General features: G+C 41.7%; 1 protein-coding gene across 10 annotated transcripts in view; it reads right to left on the reverse strand.

Moving 5' to 3' along the window:
* Positions 1 to 21,815, reverse strand: part of SOX1 (SRY-box transcription factor 1) — a 486,872-nt gene that overhangs the window by 34,377 nt on the left and 430,680 nt on the right. For 6 of the 10 annotated variants that reach the window (XM_087895434.1, XM_087895430.1, XM_087895431.1 and 3 more), the window contains exons 1-2: positions 10,562 to 17,006; positions 6,635 to 6,761 (exon numbers count right to left, since the gene is read on the reverse strand). The exons of 1 other annotated variant lie outside the window; for it this stretch is intronic. In XM_087895434.1, coding sequence (XP_087751560.1) covers positions 15,827 to 17,002 — 1,176 coding nt within the window. In that variant the 5' untranslated portion in view covers positions 17,003 to 17,006 and the 3' untranslated portion in view covers positions 6,635 to 6,761; positions 10,562 to 15,826. Of the gene's footprint in view, positions 1 to 1,471; positions 1,684 to 6,634; positions 6,762 to 10,299; positions 10,421 to 10,561; positions 17,007 to 21,815 lie in introns of those variants that run through there. 3 more of the 10 variants (XM_087895435.1, XR_015734548.1, XR_015734545.1) reach the window with 3 other exon arrangements.

Below are 21,815 nucleotides of genomic sequence, written 5' to 3' on the forward strand. Positions count from 1 at the left end.
GAGCTTAGACTGCAACCTCAGTGTTGATACGATTTAATAACATGAGCTATTTGTGTATCTTTACCCAAGGCAATTTTTTGAAAGATTAGTGGAGCATTATGTATCAGGAATACCTGCCCCAATACACACACACACACACACACCAGCAGTCCATAGTTTTGTGAGGAAAGGGCACAATCTTTGTTTAAAATCTGCTCTAAACTGGGGGATTTGGAAAGTCTTCCTGAGATACATTTCAATTTAGGAAATTAAGATCTTTGTAGAATTCTCAAGAAGAATTCTCACTGTTCAGGCTGCAATGCTGTTTAATTTTAAACAGGTATGTGTTTATTTGTATTTCCATTGGTATGAAGGAAGTGGGAAAGGAATATTTGTTTCAATCAGGACTTTATGGTTTCTGGTCAGCCATTCTATTTCTCCTGTAAACCCAGTGGTGGGATTCAGCCAGTTTGCACCACTTCGGGAGAACCGGTTGTTAACTTTCTGAGCAGTTTGGTGAACTGGTTGTTGGAAGAAATCATTAGGGCAGAGAACTGGTTGTCAAATTATTTGAATCCCACCACTGCATAAACCACACTATTATCCTAAATTGATTATTTTTCGGGGGTTCTCAAATGCATCATAGCAATATTGGAAATCTACAGTAATTGAGAAATCACAGAAAAACTCTCATTTTTGCCCTAATGAAGAAAGAAATGATGCCCAGAACCAAAATCTTAACATTAAATTCTGGATGGTACTTGAGATCTAGTACTAGTTGTATTAATTTATGTGATCAATGACCAGAAAATTATTTGAGATCTAAATTATAAAACTAAAAGATATGGTTAATAGGAAGGATTCTTCAAATGTTTTTCATTTCCTGGAGTTCTAGCCAAAATGAAGGGAAGTTATGGCAGTTGAAGCCCCAAACTTCTGAAATTTAGAGAACAAAAGGCTCTACCAAATTATTGTAAAAGACCTGTAAAGTTATTTTTATGACAGTGGATCCTGGTGAATAGCTTTACTTTAGATAGAAACTCAAAATGAGGCTCCTTGAATCTTAGAAATAGAAAAAAATGATAGTATTTATTTAAAAAGTGGTGATAGCTTTTCTGTATGTGTGAGTGCAGAATGCAATATAGTGGAAGCAGTGTTGACGTCTGATATTCTGGATTAAGCAGAAGAGCAAAGAAGTATCTTTTTTACTCAAAAACCAAAGGAGGATGATTTGGGGTAAATACCAAAGAATTTGCAGAAGTGAGGAGGAACTGGCATCAGAATTTTGATCTAGGATATCTGTCTAAGACCTTGAGAGAGCTGGGTTTTGTTACTTCTGTTGCATTCAGCTCCTTTCATCACATTGTGCAACATGATGCCCATACAGCATTCTGCTCCACCTACTCTCTATGTGTGGCAACCTGTGCTCATCCTGACTACAGAAAACTAGGTTCACCCTCTCTGGAATAATAAGGGAGATAATAGACAAGGATGGTACTGACATTCCTTCATTTTAACAAATAGGAAATATCCAAGCATAATCAAAAAATCAAAGTTCACTATCAAATGATTTCTCTACTTCAGATTCTCTCACATTTCATTCATTACTGTGTTCTGAAAAATGTAGTTTCTTCTCATTTTCTGACACTTGCAATTCAGTATTTCTGGTAGCAACAGGTTGGGGAAGGCTTCTCTGGATTTTGCCTGTTATTGAGAGGGGAAGTTCTTTAAGAGTTTCCACAAGGCTGAAAACAGGACATCAAACATAATTGAAAATAAATGAATTGCTTTACTTGTTTGTTCTGCCCTTTCTAAAAGTTGTATGTGAGGGAGGTGATATGAATTACTTACATAGTTAGGAACTTTTAGTCTGAACAAATTAATTACAAATAAAAACCCACTAACTCTACATGTATTTCTTCTCTGGTGACATCCTTGGGTATAGAGATCACAACTTCTAGCGTTCCTGGCAGTGGTGGGTTTCAAAATTTTTTACTACCGGTTCTGTGGGCATGGCTTGGTGGGCATGTCTTGGTGGAAGTGGCAGGGGAAGGATATGTAAAATCTCCATTCAATCTCACTCCAGGGAAAGGATACTGTAAAATCTCCATTCCATCCCCAATCCAGAGGAAGGTTACTGCAAAATCCCCATTTCCTCCCGATCAGCTGGGATTTAGGAGGCAGAGAATAGATGGGGGCGGGGCTACTGGTTCTCCGAACTACTCAAAATTTCCGCTACTGGTTCTCCAGAACTGGTCAGAACCTGCTGAAACCTACCTCTGATTCCTGGGCAGTGAGTTGAGAAAGTGGGGAGCATAATAACTTCAGCTCTGCAAATCACTTCATTATGATCCCTTTGTGTTAGAAAGGTAGAAAGTTCCCAGAATTCCATGGCATACTCATTCTTGTTTGTTTGTACAATCTGAAAATTGCTTAATTAAAACTATTAAAGTGGGATCATGTACTCACTCACCTGAGAGTAAATGCAACACTGACTTTTAAGAAAATACCTATAAAATAGCATTACTAATCTCATTGATAATTGAATAACAGATTTATGGAAAAGCTAAAAGCACCTGATCACTTCATGAAAAAATCAATGTGGGAAAGCACAGAGTATTGGACTGTTTTGTTTACAATCATGCTGACAGAGTCTGAAAATATTATAATTTATAAGGCACATAAACCACACATCCACTGTTAGACCCCTTGTAATTTGCCTACTGAGCAAATAGATCAGCAGATGATGCTGTTAATATGGCACTGCACTATATCTTTCAACATCTTGAATCTCCCAACGATTTTTGCAAGGGTCCTTTTTGTAGACTTCAGCTCTGCATTCAATACCATCATTCCATAAATTCTTCTCACTAAACTGACTCAACTAGCTGTGCCTGACCACACTTGTAAAGTGGATTATAAGCTTTCTAACAGATAGGAAGCAGCAGGTGAAGCTAGGCAAAATCACATTGGATACTTGTACAATTAGCACAGATGACCCCCAGGGCTGTGTGCTCTCTCCATTACTCTTTTCTCTCTCTCTACCAATGAGCGCACCTCAAAGGATCCCTCTGTTAAAATACTGAAGTTTGCAGATGAAACAACAGTCATTTATTTCATTCGAGATGATGATGAATCTGCATACAGACAGGAAGTTGAACAATTGGTACTATGGTGCGGCCATAACAATCTTGAACTGAACCAGTGGTGGGTTGCCCCTGGTTCGTACCGGTTCTATAGAACCGGTAGTAAAACGGGCGGAAGGCTCCGCCCACCGACCCCGATGTCACCAAAATGCTTCTGCGCATGCGCAGAAGAGCACACATGCATGTGAGCGAAGCAAGCACGTGCGCATGGCCCCGCTGCAAACCGGTAGTAAAGGTAAGTAGAACCCACCCCTGAACTGAACATACCCAAAACTGTACAGATGATAGTAGATTTTAGGAGAGGACCTCCCATTCTACCATCTCTTACAATGTTAAACAACATAGTATCAACAGTAGAGACCTTCAAGATTCTGAGTTCTATAATCTCCCAGGACTTGAAATGGACACTTAACATCAAAACATCATTAAAAAGCACAACAACTAATGTTCTTCCTGCACCATGTCAAAAAGCTCAGACTGCCCAGGAAGTTGCTGATATAGGTCTACAGAGGAATTATTGAGTCTGTCATTGTACTTCTATAACTGCCTGGTTTGGCACAACAACCAAATAGGACAGAAACAGATTTCAGTGGGTACTTAGGACCGCAGAAAAAACAACTGCAACCAGCTTGCCTTCTATTGAGGACCTTTGGATATTGCACAAGCCAGAAAGAGGGCTGTGAAAATATCTACAGACCACTCACATCCTGGACATAAACTGCTTCAACTTCCTCCCCATCAACTTCTTCCATGTATGCCGAATCAACTAGACACAAAGAGTTTTCCCCCCATGCCATCACTCTGCTAAACAACTAATTCGCAAAACATTGTCCTATGCCCTAACAGAGATGTTAGGGCATAAGACCCTAACAGGGATGTCAAACTTGCAGTTTGCAGGCCGGATGCATCACTGGCCGCTCTCACTCACATCCCCATTTAGTGAAGGGGAAAATAATTGCAATAAGTCATGTGAAGACAAATTTGACACCCCTGCCCTAAGATATCAAACCATGTAGTAGGGCTGTATTATTATTACTCTTTTCATCTTTCCTATTACTTATTCCTTTAGCATCTTATGATTATCACTTTGTTGTTTGTATCTTATGATTTATGTTAATTGCTTTTATTTATCACTGAGTGTTGTATCTTATGATTTATGATGATTGTATTAAGATTATGAATATGATTTATCACTTGTTGCTTGCATGTACACTGAGAGCTTATGCACTAGAGACAAATTCCAATCATACTTGGCCAATAAAAAATTATATTCTATTCTAATTTCAACAGAATTTAATGTTTCTTGCAAATGATAGTCATAGTTAATTCTTGTTGACTTGCTAAACTGGATTTAAAAGAAATTCTGTGTGATAAAGAGATTCAATGAGATTCATCCCACAATATCTTTCCAGAGCTTTTCAAGAAAATTATTCATGCTTACTATAAGAATTTTATGCAATATTGATGACATTCCTTTATGCATGTTGCTAATGGTCTTAATGGTTAAGTCCTAGATAGTATTTGATAAAAGGATAAATTTTATATTAAATCTTATTATTTGTTTAGATGAACTTACAGTATAGAAGTTCTGAGTCATAGTTGTCATAATCACCACTCTTTCTTGAAATGAAGAGCTATTGTCTTATTTAATAGACTTGTGTCTACTCTTTCAAAGTCAAGTTGGTTTTTCTCCATTTTATACTAACAATGCTCCTATTAGCCAGATTAGATGAAGAGATAGTGATTAATTGGTCCAATGAACTTCATGGTTAACTGTAGATTTGAAATTGGGGCTTTCATGTGCTAGCTTTGTAACCTAATCACAAACTAGTATCCCAAATCAGCTTAAACTCAATTATGTCTATACTGAATACTTCAGTTAAAATATTCATAGTTTTTTTTTAAATCAAATAATCAAATAAGCCTATTCATATAGTCTTATGAATTAACTCCCAAACAATTAAAAAAAAAACTGATCTAAATTTATAGGACACATTCTTTTCTTTTCACTTGATGAAAAAATTACACACACACACACACACACACACACACACACACACACACACACACACACACACACACACACACACACATATATATATATATATATATATATATATATATATATATATATATATATATATATATATATATATAATCTCAAACTCACATTTCAATTCTGGCATTTGCAGATAGAATCAAATTATATTTTTATTTTAAACACAGAAGAACTACCCAGACTCTAAAGTGCTCAGGGGATTAATGGTCTGAGTCAGCATGCGGCAGATTTCTGTTCTCTAATCAAGTATAACTGCATCTTCCCATTGAACTCAGATGCACTAAATTGTGCACTCCTATCTTGTAATAAAAGGGGGCAAGTTCACAATCATTTGAAAACTATATCAGGATGATAAACATTAAGCTATCATTGATTTAATAATGTAATAGATACAGTCTCCTCCCCAGCCATTGTTAAATTTTCAGGTACTTGGAGATATGAGGTCCTGAATAATCTGAATTTGTATTTTTTCATACTTTAAAAGATTTCTCAATTCAAAGAGTTATCAGGCCTTGAAATCCCATCGAAATCAATAGGGTAATTAAAACTGCCTTTAAAAGGAACAATTTTAAACTCACATCAGAAACATATTTTTTTATATTCATGCATTTTGTGTCAATCAGAAAGAGCTACTTATATTCACCATATAACTCCCATCAAGTGTAAAGCACTGTTTGGACTAAAAGCTGCTGTATAGTTTGTGCTGATATAACTAATAAAGTTAAAGTTCCTTTTAAGGTGATTAAAATGTTGATGACTAATCGCACATGCAAGTTATTTTTTGGTGTTTGAATTAAATGAGATACTGCTACAAACTCTGCAAATATGTAACAACCTTACATTCTCCTTCTACCATCTCAAGTTCTAACAATAAGGCTGACTTGTTAGGAGTTTCTTTGTACACTGTATTGTACAATAATAGGAAGAATGCACTACATTTCTCCTAAAAATTCCTGAGGCCTGAAGTTGGATTATAGTTTGCTCTGCAGTATAATAGGGAGCAATAACTCTAAGGATAGTAGCCTTGTTAAATTGTACCACTGTTTACTTTAATATTAAGACCAAATTTGGGAATACCAATTATTATAGAAAGAACTAGTATTTGAGTTTTTGAGGTTAGCAACCACCAAATCTAATCACATAACTTTTTATATTAATTACTATCTGTAATAATTCAACCAGGGACTGGTCTATGATATATCTACACATGCATATTTTCTTTAAGCAGCAATTCCTGACTTAACTGATAGACTGAACATATTACTTTGTGAACAGGGAAGGTAATAAATTGATTTAATGAATAAACAAACATCAAACAAACATCAAAATGCCTCTGGGCATTAAGTGATTTTAGTAACAGCTTCTAAACTGTATTTAGTAATCCTTTATATTCCTGTTTTATTTAGCCAAGTTAATGAGATATCTCTGGTACAAGACAATAATTACTCACCTGTGGCTTTGGCATTATACCAACCAATCTCTTCCTCTTCTCAAGGTCTTGGGAACAATTTTGGCTGTTCATTGTTGTGCTTTGTCCCCTTTCCCAGTTTTTCCTCAGAAAGGGATTTATCCTGAGGCTGTGAGGATTTGGATAAGGGAAGAAAAGAGACTTAATGGTCCTGCCAGGCTGCTTTAGGAAAGATGTTTGTATGTAATTAAAGGCAACACACCTTTCTTCCCAGGCTCCCCATCCCAACTATCAGTGTCCTTCACAGTTCTGTATTTTAGTTTCAGACCTATGTTGGTCAGCCCTCAATGGAACCATAGAATATCTGTGTACTCAGTATTATGAAAATCAGAAATGCATTAGAGCTGCTTGTTCAATTTTTGTTCCTTTTCCTGGATTTATATATATTTTAATATTCTTTAAATCACTTGATAAAAGTTTTTACATCAGTTTCCTTTACATATGTATAATGGGGTCTCTCCTAAGGAATTTCTATTTCTATTAGATGAAAAATTGCTGTGGAGGTCATATTTTGGAAAAAGGAAAGAAGATACATTCACATTACATTTTCATTCCGCAAAGTTCCAATATTAAATAAACATATAAGAAATAACTTCTAGTTATTTTAATGGATAATAATTGCCTTATTTGCCTCAGTAAGTATCTCTTAATAAGAGACGAGAGAAATAAAGAATGAGAATTAAACAGGTAATGATTGACTTAACTAAATTCATCTCTACTTTAATTAAAAATTCATTTTCTGGTCCCATGTGATATGTCTATACTTCTATTTCCAGAGGTTCTTTAAAATGGGAAATTTTCATTTTCCTCTTAAATTTAATTACTCTAGTAAACAAGAACTTCAAAGTACTTGGAACAAATACAATAGAGAGAGAGAGATTGTAATGAGCTGGCAGTTTTCCTAAGGTGGAAGAATAGACTGTGCCACTTTTATATTTCAGGTGGGTGTTCTGGTGTCACACTGTTGCTGTTGTTAAATACTTGGCTATGTGAAAAACAAAAGAAAGCAAAGCAAAGCAAAGCAAAACAAAACAACAAAAAAGAACCCTATCTGTAAATAGCATAGGAGATTGCAAGGTTTCTCCCCAGTGTCCTGAACTCCCCCACAGACATCTGAAGTAGTCTACTCCACTCCACTGTTACTTCTCAAGAGTCTACCACCTCATTTTGCTGCAGGAATAGGCTAGGTCTTCTTACCGTATAAAGATTAGCATGTCTAATGATCTATTCCCACTTTTCTTCCATTACAATTGTCTTTTTCTTGCAATGAGATTCAAAGACATTATTTATATATGTAATATTTGAATAACTAACACCTTGAATTGTGATTGTCTCTCTTGAGCACTGGCCATGGATGGGAAAGGGGGAAAAAGTTCCTTGGCACCGTATTTTTTTCCATTGGAAAAATTATGAAATATGAGGTTTTGTTATTAATATTCATATCATTGGAATGTGGTCTATTTCTGATTTCTTAGTTCCGCCATAAGAAAGCAGAAAGATTTGAAAAGTATGGGGCACTTTCTGTATTTTCCCAAACAGTTTTGCTGTGGTGAAATGGTGGTTTAAAAAAAATAAGCAATTAGTATTGCATAAGTTTGGAAAGGGGTCACAAGAACAGCTGCCAACACCAGCCCCTATCCAGCAGGGCCTACAATTGAGAGCTGACATAGCATATCCTCCATAGCGGCAAGAACAATGGTGGTGTTTGCGTGGCTTGAAAAGGGGGAAAGTGCCCAAGAGGCCTCCTTTGCACATCCTTCGGCAAAGACTTAATTGCCTCAGCAAGTCTCCACAGACTGTGCTTTTGCTACAGACGGTGGTGGCCTTTGGTACCATGTAAAAAGTTGCCATGGTTGGAGTTTCATTTGTCTAATATGTTTACTTCTCCAATGAAATTATCTGCATTATCATGATCTGTGAGTTTCTTCAGCCTAATTTCAGTTGTGGTATTTATTTTTCATGTGGTTTTTTTTTTTTTTTTTTTTAATTTGATTTATATGCCGCCCTTCTCCGGAGACTCAGGGCGGCTTACAGTGCGTTAAGCAATAGCCTTCATACTTTTGTATATTTATACAAAGTCAGCTTATTGCCCCCACAAACTGGGTCCTCATTTAATGGTTGTTATTAAATCCAGAGAGCTGGATGTTTCCTCCCCCCCTCCCCCCGACAAGAAAGCAATTCTAGTTTCCCACATATATTCCCTTTTGTTAGTACATCAATTATTTTTCCACAGATCTATGGAGCTACTTATGGTAATCTCCCCTTTTTAAAATTAGCTATTTTAGATAAGGAGTAGGGGAGAACATCCAGAAAACAGGGTGGAAAGGTTGCGTATAAGTAACTGGCCTGCAAAATGCTATCCTTCAATTATATCAGCACCAATCATCTTAAGGTAATCATTCCCAACTTGGCACTCTGAACTACAAATGTACTGAACTACAAAGCCCACCATCCCCAGGCAGTGTGAATTAGAACAAAGGGAGTTGTAATTAAGTGCCTCTGGAGGCTGCCAGGTTGCTGTTCGTAGGTGTTGCTTGTTTTGTTCCCATTTGCCAGATGCAACTTCCTACCATAGGAAGAAGGAATTGCAACTCCAGCCCCCAACTTTTACTTACTTTTGATGACACCGGTTGAGAATGAAGGGAGTTAAGACTTCACCAGCATCTTGAGGCTACAAGTTCCCCAACCCTGCCCATATTCCTGGAAACATCATATGGCAGAATTTCATAAGAGATTATTTATCTCTGGATGCTTTGTCAGACAAAACAGCTTCTTATATGCAAGCTTTCAGAGAGATCTGAAGATAGATTTAGGTGGAGGCATGGACAGGGGATACAGGAAGCTCTCATCCAAATCCCTGCCAGTTTCTTCATTTTTACCATAGTCTTTTGGTTCTCAAAGTTGGAAGAAGATTGAAATTCTGTCAGAAAGAGTGAGGTTTTTTTAATGGCTCTGATGGTGTGGTTAAAGATATAAGTGGGAGACTCTGAGGACTAAGTTCTCACTAAGCATGGAAGCTACTGAGGTGATCTGGGCCAATCATTCTTCCTCAGTTATAGGAAGAAGATGGCCATGGCAATGGCCACTTCTGAAAACCCGCCAGAAAAACTTCAGGGGCTTGTCTATGCAATCACACAACTCAAGACTGCTCACACCCCCACACATTCGGAAAGGCCTGGAGGCAGAAAGTTCATCTGACATTCCCAATACACCCATCCTTTCTTCTCGCTTTGAAATCAATAGTCCAGTTAAATGGTAGTCTATAAAGATATCCAACTACTGAAACCTTGGTTCCACTCTTAATTGTCCTGCCAAGGATTGTCAATAGTGAACAATATTCGGGAAGGAGCCCGGTCCCTTAGGGAGGAATTGTTTTGCCAAGAGTATTGGCAGTCCTGGCCCGGCTCTGCCCGAGGAAACCAGAATCCCGCCGCTTAAAGATTGGGCCGGTCCCTGCGCCACAACCGCCAATGATTTTCTCCCAAAATGGCCACCCAGTTCAGCTTCTTCTTCGCGCCAGAGCCAGCATTTTTCGGGCCCGCGCCTGAGCGCCGTGACCAAAAGGCAGGCCCAGATTCGCCTCCCCCTCCCCCCTGCGCGCGCAGTAGGGGGCTCCGGTTTCACTTCTTGCCCGGCAAGCCTCTTACAGCAGTGGGAGCCATCAGCGGTTTTTGGAGGCCGGGTGATCGTAAATAGGTTTGACTAGCCGTTGATCCCGGGGTCAGATCTCTCCGGTTTGCTTAATCCCACGTTCTGCAAACACTCTCCTCTCCCTCTCCCTCCACTTTTCGCACTGCCGCCCTGTCCTGCCCTGCCTCCAGCCCTTGCGCTCCCGCCCCCAGGCCTGAGGCGCTCAAAACAAGGAGCTCCGCTATCTATTCGCGGAGAGCTGAGAGGCTCGTCACTTACCTCTGGGGAAGGCCGGTTCAATGACAGGAGAAGGGCTTCCGAAAAGCCACGGAGGACCGTCCCAAGAGAGGAACGAAGGGGGGGGGGAACCCCGGAGGGAAGTGAGCGCAGCCAGACTGCGGAGGATGGCCAGCGAAGGCAGGCCCAGACTGAGTTAACGGGAGGGGTGATGGAGGAAAACGAGGAGTGCGTGGCTGGTCGAGACTCAGCTGCGACGGCACTGGGGGTGATTCTTTTCCATGGGATTTACCGGCCCAGCCGTTCGATAGGCTGAGGCGACGGGAGGGTTCGGTAGCAAGAAACAGCCGCAAGACTTGTTCGCTGTGGCGAGGTATTTCACTCCCAAGGAAGTCAAGGCCTGCCTGGGAGACTTCTGCCTGATTTCCCCCGGGGTCCTCCTTGGCTCTGATTACTCTGCGGATTAGGGAGGGGAATGGTCAACAGCAACACCTCCTAGTTACTCTCTCGGTTAGTTTGGCAGGAGGTCTCCGGAATTTGGGCACTAAAGGGTACTAAAAGAGTTCTACGAAATCGATGGCAAATCAGGAGAATCTTAAAAATGAGTGGATAGCTCTGGTGGAGAAGACACGGGTCGGGGAAAAAGAACTGGTGAAGTTGGAAACGCGGCCCTCAAAACTGGCGAAGGTATCGGTCGTAGGCAGCCCTAAGGGCGACTCTCTGTTTCCCTGGCCGTCAACCCTCTCCAGGCAAAGCTTCTCCGCAGCACTAGCCTCTTCCCACCAGGCGCTTCTGGGAAAGGAGATGGACTTAATAACGGGGGCAGGGCAGCGATGATTTGGAGTGGGAAAGGCGCTCTCGGAGATAAGGAATAGTAAAAGAAAGGCAAAAGCTGAAGTTGGGGAGATCGCAGAAGGTGGGACGCGAGTGTCAGAAAACGAAGGACTCCCCAAGTGAAGGCCGAGAAAGAGAATCTGGAAGGATTAAAAGATCGGGCACACCAAGGGAAGAGGAAAAAGATTCCGGAGAGTTAGTCAAGTTGCAAAGGGGATAGTAGCTTGGGGCGTTAATTCAACCCACACAAGATCTACTGTATCGCGTCCCGACAGCAAATTTTTGATGTTAGAATAAATAGAACAACTTTCAGGCGCAGAACTTTTGTTACCAGAAGGGCCAGAGAGGATTACCTAACTGCTAATTATGGAATACACATCAACGTTTACTGCGCGCCGAATTCGGTTTTTCTTTTCTTCTTGGCGGTCTGCTATGGTCGGCAAGAAAGGCTGGGAAAGGGCAGATTGGTCGCCCCTCTCCACCCCTTCCCTCCTGACCCTGCCCCCCCCCCCCGTCCCAAGCGCTCCGGCTGGGGCTTCATTGTGCGTTTTTCACGGTTCTCTAAGCAGATCTCAGAGTGTTCCCACCTCCCACTTGGCTAAGATAAGATCTGAACGGGCCAGAAAGAAGGCTGTCTGATGGAGAGGGCAGGGGAAGGGGCTGCTTGAAATTCGACTTGAGGTTGTCCTTGGAGCAGCATTGCGAGTTCTCATCAGTGGCCCGGAAACGCCCTGCGTCCTCCAAAACAGCAAAGAGGCTCAAATCTACCTGGGAACGTTGGATTTGTTTGCGGGCTAAGGTTTTGACCTCTTCCTCCTCCTCCTCCCGGATGGAGCGCGCGAGAGAAGCAAGCCGGGGGAGGAGGGGTATTGTTCTCGTTCCCCACTACAGACCCGAAGCAAGGGTATCCGAACTTCTAAAATCCACCGTCCCTCACGCTTCATTGCCTCTAAGTTGATCTCGGTAGCACTGAAGAAGCAGCCTTCAGTAGAAAGGAACCCACACAGGTGGTTTTAATAGCTTTGCCAGTCAAACTGTAGGGTGAACAATTCCAAAGGAGAAATATTTAAAATAAAACAATCGTTTACAGTTTAGTTTAGTTGTCTCTATTCACTCAATAACAGGCAATTTCCTTAAAAAAAAAACCTTACTTCTAACTTTATTATTATTGGGATTTATTCTATGAGGATTAGAAAGATTAAAAAAAAAATAGAAACACACTAATTGTTCAGACACAAACTGAACAAATCTAATAAAGGTGGTCTTTTTTCTCATATCATGACCACTAGCAATATAAGGACACTGGGCAATGAAAACTAAATATTTTTTAGTCCAACTGATTGTAGTTGGACAATCAACAAGCACACACTTCATTATTTCCCAATGGATCTTTAACATACTATACTTTGGCCCGAATTGTTTCTCTGTAATACCAGTAAAGTTAAATGTTTTAAGGGTTGGGGGTATATTTGAATTAGGAGGTTAATTGGCATATATTAATAGCACCGCAGATGTTATTACAGTATAACACCCAGAGCTAATGCTCAGAACAAGAGATTTGAAATACCAAACCTGATGCCGGAATGTGGAGGTAGTACATCTGGTATTTAACCTTTCCCCATTCACTTCTTCCCTCACCCCACCTCCCCCAGTTCCTGGGGTAGTTTGCATGCAAAGAGAAATGCAGATTACTTTCTCAAACGCTAAGAGGTTTATTACATTTCTCTACAAAATCAGATCTGGATCTGACAGCTGCCAATTTAATGAACTGTAACTGAAGATCCTCACCGATTATTTGCACAGATTGCAAGCCTCTATACTTTGAGAACAGGTTTATTGAAGTAAAGGTGCAATTTTGGAATGTTTCTGCCTTTCTCTGTCTTCTCAACCAACACACTGCAATGTGACAGGGAGAGAGAAAGCGCAGATCAAGCACCGATTGGTTTATCCAGAAGAAGGAGCCTTTCCTTGGCAGAATCTCGGTTGGGAAATGATACATAGATCCACTGATGCCATAAGGGTACCACTTCAAAACATTCACCTGCAGTACTGGGGGGCATCAGAGAAAAGTGTGTGTGTGTACAGGGTAGAGGTAGAATTCATCGAAGATCAAAATTGTACTGAATAAAATAAGCAAGCAAAATGGAAATATATTTTATTTCCTTTTAAAAAAACAAACAAAACCCCCAATCGATAAAGAAAACTAATCATTTAAATAAAGATGGCTATTGCTTAGACCGCAAAACAATATAATGTAAGCAGTTTCTAAAAGAAATTCAATCAGTCAGCTCTTGCGGTTGTTAACCACATCACTTCAAAATAAATGTCGCTGAAACCAGAGGGGCTTACTTCCAGAAAATGTGTGTGGCTTCTCATCTGTCAAAGGTTTTACTCTGGAATAAACTGGCACCTACCCAAGGGTTTCATAGAGATTCAGTAGTGGTTATTTCTGAGTAAGTTGTTTCAGGAACTGCAGGCAATGGACACAAATAAAATATTAAATATTTACTTTATCCAATATTTTTCCTCTGGACTTCATTGCCATCCCCCACCCAGGCTATTAACAGGCATGATTTCCTTATATGTTTTTTTTTTCTTTCTTTTTTTCAAGCTGAAGCAATAATTATAATCTGCAACCTAACCTTTGGCTTTAGTATTCTGTCAAGTTTAATATCTAACTTCATTTTAGCCATGGAAGAAATAACTTTAAAAGTAAAATTTAAAACGTTAAACAACAGAAATGTCTGCAAACAAATATATTACTTGAATGTAACAGCATTTACCCTCCGCCAAAAGATCATTTTGCTGGGGCAATATATAAACCATTTTTTAAATGTTAGCTATCCTTCATTGTGCCTAAACTTGATCAATATTCATACAAGAAATTGTTTTTCATCTAAATACCACAAACACAGTGTGGAGTGAAAGAAATTGGGAGCTGGGGGAGAGAGAGGCATTGTCCAAACTTTTTAAAACTCTGGTGCTAACTGAAGAAACAGAAGTTAGACAAAAACTTATTTATGTTTACCAAGCAGTTACATAATTTAACAAAATAAATGAAATACAGTCTAGAAATGACTTACTGCATTGCCTTCTTTAGCCATACTGCACAGATATTAAAATAATATCCCAAACCTACACCACTTAAAAACAAATTAAAACCCCCACTTTCCTCCATTTGCTTTTTTTAAAAAAAATTCTACCTTTAATATTTTTTAAAAATAACTCATGGTGGCAAACATATTTAATACTCCTTCCTCCTCCTATTTTCTCCACAACAACAACAACCCTATGAAGTAAGTTGGGCTGAGAGTGTGACTGGCCCAAAGTCACCCAATCGGTTTGGGACTAGAACTCAGTCTCCTTTTTGTAGCGTGGTGCCTTTAAATCACTAGATCTAACTGCTTTAAAATAAAAACCATGAAAGGCTACCCCATGTTAGATTTTTGGTGTTACCGATCTTTTCCAGTTATATTTAAACATACAAAGTGTCCAGTTTAAAGGCATGTCATGAATTAGTATATTTTGGATCACCTGGTTCCAATTTTATTTTGAAATTGATTTAACTCAGAATCAAACTTATCTTTAGATTTTTATTTGTTTTCTTCTTCAGCGAAAATGCTTTTTAGTAAACTATATACACATTTATGAATTCCCTTTTAATGCCTAAAATTAATTAAAATTATTCCACAATGCATTTACAAGAAAAAAATATAAAAAGTTACCAAAAGAAAAATGCAGACATAAGAAACATTTACAAAATTCAGAATATTGTTCTTGATCATGAAACAAAAACCCTTATAAATAAACAGAACCAAAAGAACCCTGCTTTATAAGAAGCACCCCAAAAAGTTTTAAGATGGTTCTTGACTTTATTTTTTCTTTAATTAGGCTTTAAAATCTTCACAAGAAGTTGCCCCAATAGCGACCAGTTAATGCTTCTATATGGCAAAGAAGTTGGCATCACCTAAACCTTTGAATTATTAATAATAATTAGCATTTTCTTCTCTCGGTTTCTCTCCCGATCCCCATACTGCTTAGTAAATAAAAAGGCTATGTGATTTGTGGGTGAATGATAAATACTGTACAAAAGGAAAAAAAATCTCAGTTAAAACACAGTTCGTCTAAAACAACAACAGAAGGAATAATAGCAATAATAATAATAATAATAACCCCCACTGGTTTCAAAACCTAGTTCTTTGGGCTGAGGGAGACACGAGAAGGAGTTAGCATTACAGCAACCTGTTACCTTTTCTCTTCATTATCCTTTGTACTATGAATGTTTGTTATAATAATAATAATAATAATTATAAGGACTTCAAAGCATCGCCCTGGTTCTGTACAAAAGGGGCTGCGGGGAAGAGTTGGGAAAAGGGATGGCGCAGAGGGAGCCAGCCCGCTCCAAGGACCACATCCCCTTTGGCTGCAGTGGCGGCGGCGGCGGCGGCGGCGGCGTCCATCCTTCGGTCCGTCTCAGATGTGCGTCAAGGGCACGGTGCCGTTCACCCCCGTGCCGGTGCCCTGATAGTGCTGGGGTAAAGAGTGGAGCCGGCTTTGGGCAGCGGCCGCGGCTGCAGCGGCGGCGGCGGCGGCTGCTGGGTCCCCGCCTTCGCTGCCGGGCAAGTACATACTGATCATTTCGCGCAGGTCCCCGGGACAAGGGGCCCGTGAGTGCGCTGAGGTGACGGGTGGGCTCACGCTAGGCTCGGATTTGACCAAGGACCCCAGCGCGCCGAGAGCTCCTGACGAAGCGGCCGCGGCAGCTGCGGCGGCCGCGGCGGCCGCAGCAGCCGAGTTCTGATGTGGCTGGGCGCCGTAGGAGATGCCGCCGTAGGCCGACGGCGAGGCGCTCATGTAGCCCTGCGAGTTGGAGATGGGGCTGTACTGGAGGGCGCCCATATCGTAGCGGTGCATTGGCTGGGGATTGTGCGGGTGCGGGTGATGAGCGTGGGCGTGCGGGTGGCCACCACTGCCTGGGTGCTGGCTGTAAGCGAGCTGTGCTTCTTGCATCATCGCCGCCGCCGCCGCCGCCGCCGCCACCGAGCCCGGGTACGCGCCGTTAGCCCAGCCGTTCATATGCGGATAGCCACCGCCTGAGCCTCCGCCACCTCCGCCGGCGCTCCCGCCACCCCCGGGGCCACCTCCACCGGGACTCTCCAAGCGTTGGACGCCGGCGGGGCTCACTCCTACGCCCATCGCTACCGGAGGGCCGCCCCCGGGACCACCGGCGCCTAGCAGCCCGCCGGCCAGCGAATATTTGTCTTTCTTTAGCAAAGTCTTGGTCTTTCTCCTCGGCCGGTATTTATAATCCGGGTGCTCCTTCATGTGCAGCGCCCGCAGGCGCTTGGCCTCGTCGATGAAGGGTCTCTTCTCCGCTTCGGACATGACTTTCCACTCGGCGCCCAGGCGCTTGGAGATCTCGGAGTTGTGCATCTTGGGGTTCTCTTGGGCCATCTTCCGCCGCTGGCCCCGCGACCAAACCATGAAGGCGTTCATGGGCCTCTTGACTCGGTCTTGGTTGGCCTTGGGCCCCCCGCCGCCGCCACCTCCGCCGCCGCCTCCTCCCGCACCGGTTTGGCCCGAAAGGTTGGTGGTGACCTGGGCTCCACCGGGCGAGTGCATGTCCGCCTCCATCATCATGCTATACATTCACGCAGTTTGCTAGGGGCCACCAGGCTCCACAATGTCAAAACATAGAGCAAAGGAGCCGGGCGTCTGCCGAGCGGAGGGGCGAAGCGAAACACAGACGAAGGAGCCCGGGAGAGAAGACGAGGTGCTGAGGCGTAAGAAATGGTATAGGAGTGCACTACGACGATCAAAGGTAAGGAGGAGGAGGAGGAGGAGGAGGAGGAGGGAGCCCCCGAGAGTCTGCCTGTGGGGGCACTTCGGCTGGTCCCTGTGAGCTTGAAGAAAGAGCGGGAGCGCGCGCGCGAGAATCTCCTCAGGCGGCAGCAAAACTTTCTTCCTCCGGGGACCGCCTCGGCCCGAGGCAAACGGCGGCTGCGAAGGCGACTCGAACAGGTGCAAGGCGGAGAGCTGGCTAAAGAACAGCGAAAGTCCCGCAGCTCCACTGCGCCGAGCAGAACGGAGAAAATGGGAGCCCAACTCTCAACGCTTCTTTTCCTTCTCTCGCCTGGTAGACGCGCGCTTCGCAGGCAGGACTCCCCTCCTTCTCGCCGCTGCCGAAGTGATCTAATGGCCCCCCCTTCTCTGCTAACTTCCACCGGCAGAGAGGCAGAGAGGAGGGAGGGAGGGAGGGAGAGCGTGGAGGGAGGGAGGGAGCGTGTGTGACTCGCATCCGCCGGTCCCAAGTGAACGGAGGGAAAGAGACAGGAAACCCCCCCTCCCCCTCTATCACCTCGGCTTCCCGCAAAATTAAAAAGGGGGAGAAAAGAGACGTAATTAAATGATAAGCACCGAGGGAAAGGAGGAGGGGGGGGAGAAAAAAAGAAAGAAGGAAAGAAAGAAAGAAGGAAAGAGAGAGAGAGAGAGAGAAAGGAAAGAAAGAAAGAAAGAGAAAAAGAAAGAAAGAAAGAAAGAAAGAAAGAAAGAAAGAAAGAAAGAAAGAAAGAAAGAAAGAAAGAAAGAAAGAAAGAAAGAAAGAAAGAAAGGGGAGAATATAGGAAGAAGAGAAGGGGAGGAGAAAAGAAAGAGCCTCCAGCCAGGGAGCAGAACTTGCACAACAATTTGTTCTCGGTGGTTTCCCTCCTCGCGCCCGGAGGAACCAGGAAAGGAGGAGCAGCCGAGAGATTCGGCGAGAGACGAGCCCAGCAGCCATACAAGGCGCACCGAACTGGGATTAAATGAGTTTGCCTTGGCCAATGGGAGGGCGCCGGCGGGGGACGATTTGCATGGCGCAATTGAGGAGTGACGTCCGGAGGTGAGAAGTACAAACTCTTCTGGAGCTGGCAGGGAAGGGCGGGGGCGGAGGGGGTGTGAATCTCTGGGAGGGGCCACGGAAGGGGTCAGAGCCACCATTAAAACTCTGCCCAAGCAGGAGCAGCGGCGACAACAACAACAACAACAACAACAACAACAACAGAACCAACTGAAGGAAGCGGTAATAGCCATCAATTACTTCAATAGCGGCGTCAATAACGGCAACAATTGCTACAATAACCTTTTGGAGGTCATATGCCACAAAGACCAGCGGTTCTCAGTGGAATCAGGATTCAGGCAGCGTTTTACCCACCAGCAGATCGAGCTGTTCAAAATTTGAAATGCGCGCGCGACACAGACAGTCGCACACACAGACACACAAACACACACACACACACACACACACAGACGGCGGTGCCTACAGTTTAGCCCGACACAGCGTGTATCTCAACGGGGAGAGGATAGCGTTCGCGAGTGGATTGATAGAAAGTTGGCAACCTGCAAATATAATTTTGCTCCCAAACTGGAGTTTGTATCTAATCTCAGAAAGGTTCTTTTTCTCTTTTTACCCATGCCTTTCTGAAGGCAGTGGGGTGTTTGTGTGGGCGCATGTGTGTGTGTGTGCATGCAGGCGAGCCAGTCGTAAAAAAAGGTGCTGGGAAAGATAAAGTAAACTTTTAGATTAACCCTGTGGGACAGGGTTTATCTCCAGCACACTAACTTTAGGAGTGTTCTCGAGCACACCCATGTTGTATGGAGGAGGCATGGAAGAAGGACTCATTGAACTTGATTATTTGAAGTGATGAGAAGGGCACTGCCAACTAAATACCTGCTGCACAATCTTTTATGAACATTATGAATGAGAGGTGTGTGATGGTGCTATAAATAATTCTCAGGTAAACTAGTTAAAACTGAGTTATAGGGAAATTATTTTAAACTCTTTTTGAAATCTGGTAGTTAACATTAACAATAAACACACAGAGGAAATCCTTTGTATGTTTTATTGGTAGTAAGTCTTGGATCATTTAATTGCCCAAATAAATTAAATTGAAGTCCTAAATTGAAATCCTAAATAAACTCTCTTTCTCTGATTTATGTCTTGATTGCAGTAATGGATTTTTCTCCTGGATGATCATGTTAAACTTGTGTTGTTCTACTGCCTCTCTTTGGTTCCTGTTCATAGGGAACATTTGTTCAAGAAGAAGCATTTTTAATAATAGAAAACTAGCACTCATATCGTAACTCAATATTTAGAGATATACATCCCCAAGATAGCATGTGCCTTCTTGTAATGTCTGTTATAGTTTACAGTCATTCCAACTTCTTAATGAAATAGTTTATCAAAAATATTATGGCTTCGAGAGACTCAGCTGTAACCCTCCAGGCCTGCGATCTAAACAAGGTGTGCTAATATAAGATGGCACTATTAGGATTTCACTTCAATAGGTATGAAAGTTGTATCTCTGTGTTTGCATCTCACTGGCCATTTCTACCTGAAAATATTTTCAATTTTTTTTTCTTCAATTATTGACTTTTGAGAACTTTTGGCACAGTCAGTCTAAATGAATACTAAGTAGTTGTGCAAAAGCAAAATATAACTAGAGAATGTCAGAGAATTCCTTTTGCATTCCATTACTGTTTTCAAAAGTTGCTGTTTATCAACTTTTTCACCCCATTAAATTGGTAACTCATTTGTTAGTACTGTAGTTAAAATACAACAGGAGATTATTATGATTATGGTTGATGCAACAAGATATAAGTATATTTTACTATTTTCAAGCGAATTTGTAATTGTAACTAAATCAGTGGTACCAATATATTGCTTTATATATCTAAATATGTGGTTCCATCTATGAACAATATATGCAGTGCTGGGAATTTTCATATCGTGAAACCTACATATCCCCCTAGCAGAAGTTGGCTTTCCTCAGAACCTGTCATTTCATAGCCTCAAGGGTTTCCCATCCAGTGCCCAATCCATCCATTTTCTTCTGCAATATTTCTATGATGCAGTTCTTTTCTTAATGTACACAGCCTTGTATAATGTTGCCCATCTGTTAACATTATTTCCTCTTTCGAAGGTTTCCTGGGCAATTGTCTTTTGCACCAGATGAAAGACCTCTGAAGAACCATGAAGTTTCTCTATTTGCTGCTGTGGAAATTATCTCATTGGAAAATAGCATTCTGTAGGGAGGCAGATCACCCTGACCTGATATCTTCCAGACATGTACAGCTTCCAGAAGTCCAGGGTAGCATGATCATAAAATATTTAGAATAGGAGCTAAGGACAGGTTGAAACAATCATGGCAGTTAGCACTAAAACCAAACTACTCAGGAAATTCCTGGCAGGGTTTCTAGATAGGTTTCTCTTTGGTTCAGCTGTGGCACCCTCAGAGAAAGTTCTGCTGAGTATATATTTGAGAGCCTAAAGGAAGAAATCTTCAAGGGTTTGGGGATCCAGATGGAAATAATATAAAGGAGAGCCCATACATTTCATGGAACAAGATCTAAATAATCTCCCCACACCTAATGTCTTTGCAAATTGTCAAATTTCAACCTTTATCATTGTCAGCCAGGATGGACAGCCACCATTTCAGAAGGACTAAGGACTAAGCTAAACATTCATTCATTCAGGATTCTCACTTGATAGGTGAAAGTGCTTAGCACTCAGTGTGGAATAATTATTCCAATTATTCAGTGTGGAATACTAAAACTGAAAAATATAGAAAATAAGCTGTAAAAGATACTTTATCTTATTCTGCAGATAGGGAGGGAGGAAGAGAGGAAGAAAGTGAGAGGGGGAGAGGGAAAGAGAAAGAAAGAGGAGGGAAAGGGAGGGGAGAAAGAGGGAGGGAGGGGGAGGGGGAGAGAGAGGGGGGAGAGAGAGGGAGAAGAGGGAGAGAGAGAGAGCATTGAACTGAATGCCCAGATCTTAGACATATTACTTTGGAAATACTGGTCATGCTCCAAGTCTTATTGGATTGGAGTGACTTGTAAGATGCAGTAAATAAATAAGAAAATAAATGAAGAAACAATTGAATTTCTTTCCATTTTACAGAATGTGAAATTGCTACATGTTCTCAGTTGATCAGTTATTAAACAATCCTAGTGGACAATACAGAGGTTTATCCTGATCCATTTAAAGGGGTAATTTTGTGAGCACTTATTCTGAAAAACTGTATCAAACTATTTAAGGTTTATACTTGAGTGGATGTCCATAAACTGAAACATAAGTGTGTTGTTAGTTGTGTAATATGAAAATCCATTGCTATATTGTTTTTTGTCTTGATTGATGAATTAATTTAATACCTCTCTGGTAGGTATGGTTCAGTTTTAAGTGAGAAAATTCAATTCAATATTTGAAATTATTATGAATATGACTTTGTAATATTCTGAACTGATGGTGGGTTAGCACGCTTTAATGTAGTTTATGCTAAAGTGGGACTAAGCCTGTGTAAACAATCTACACCTGCAGATATGTGTTGTTGCTAAGTGACAGGTGAATGACAGCTGTTCTTCTTGTCCATTCAATGGTAAACATGGTGGTGCTCGCTTGGTGCCAAGATGTCTTCACTGGACAAAA

The sequence above is a fragment of the Pantherophis guttatus genome, chromosome 5, assembly GCF_059756535.1.
Source record: "Pantherophis guttatus breed Tessera chromosome 5, ASM5975653v1, whole genome shotgun sequence".
Classification (NCBI taxonomy): domain Eukaryota; kingdom Metazoa; phylum Chordata; class Lepidosauria; order Squamata; family Colubridae; genus Pantherophis; species Pantherophis guttatus.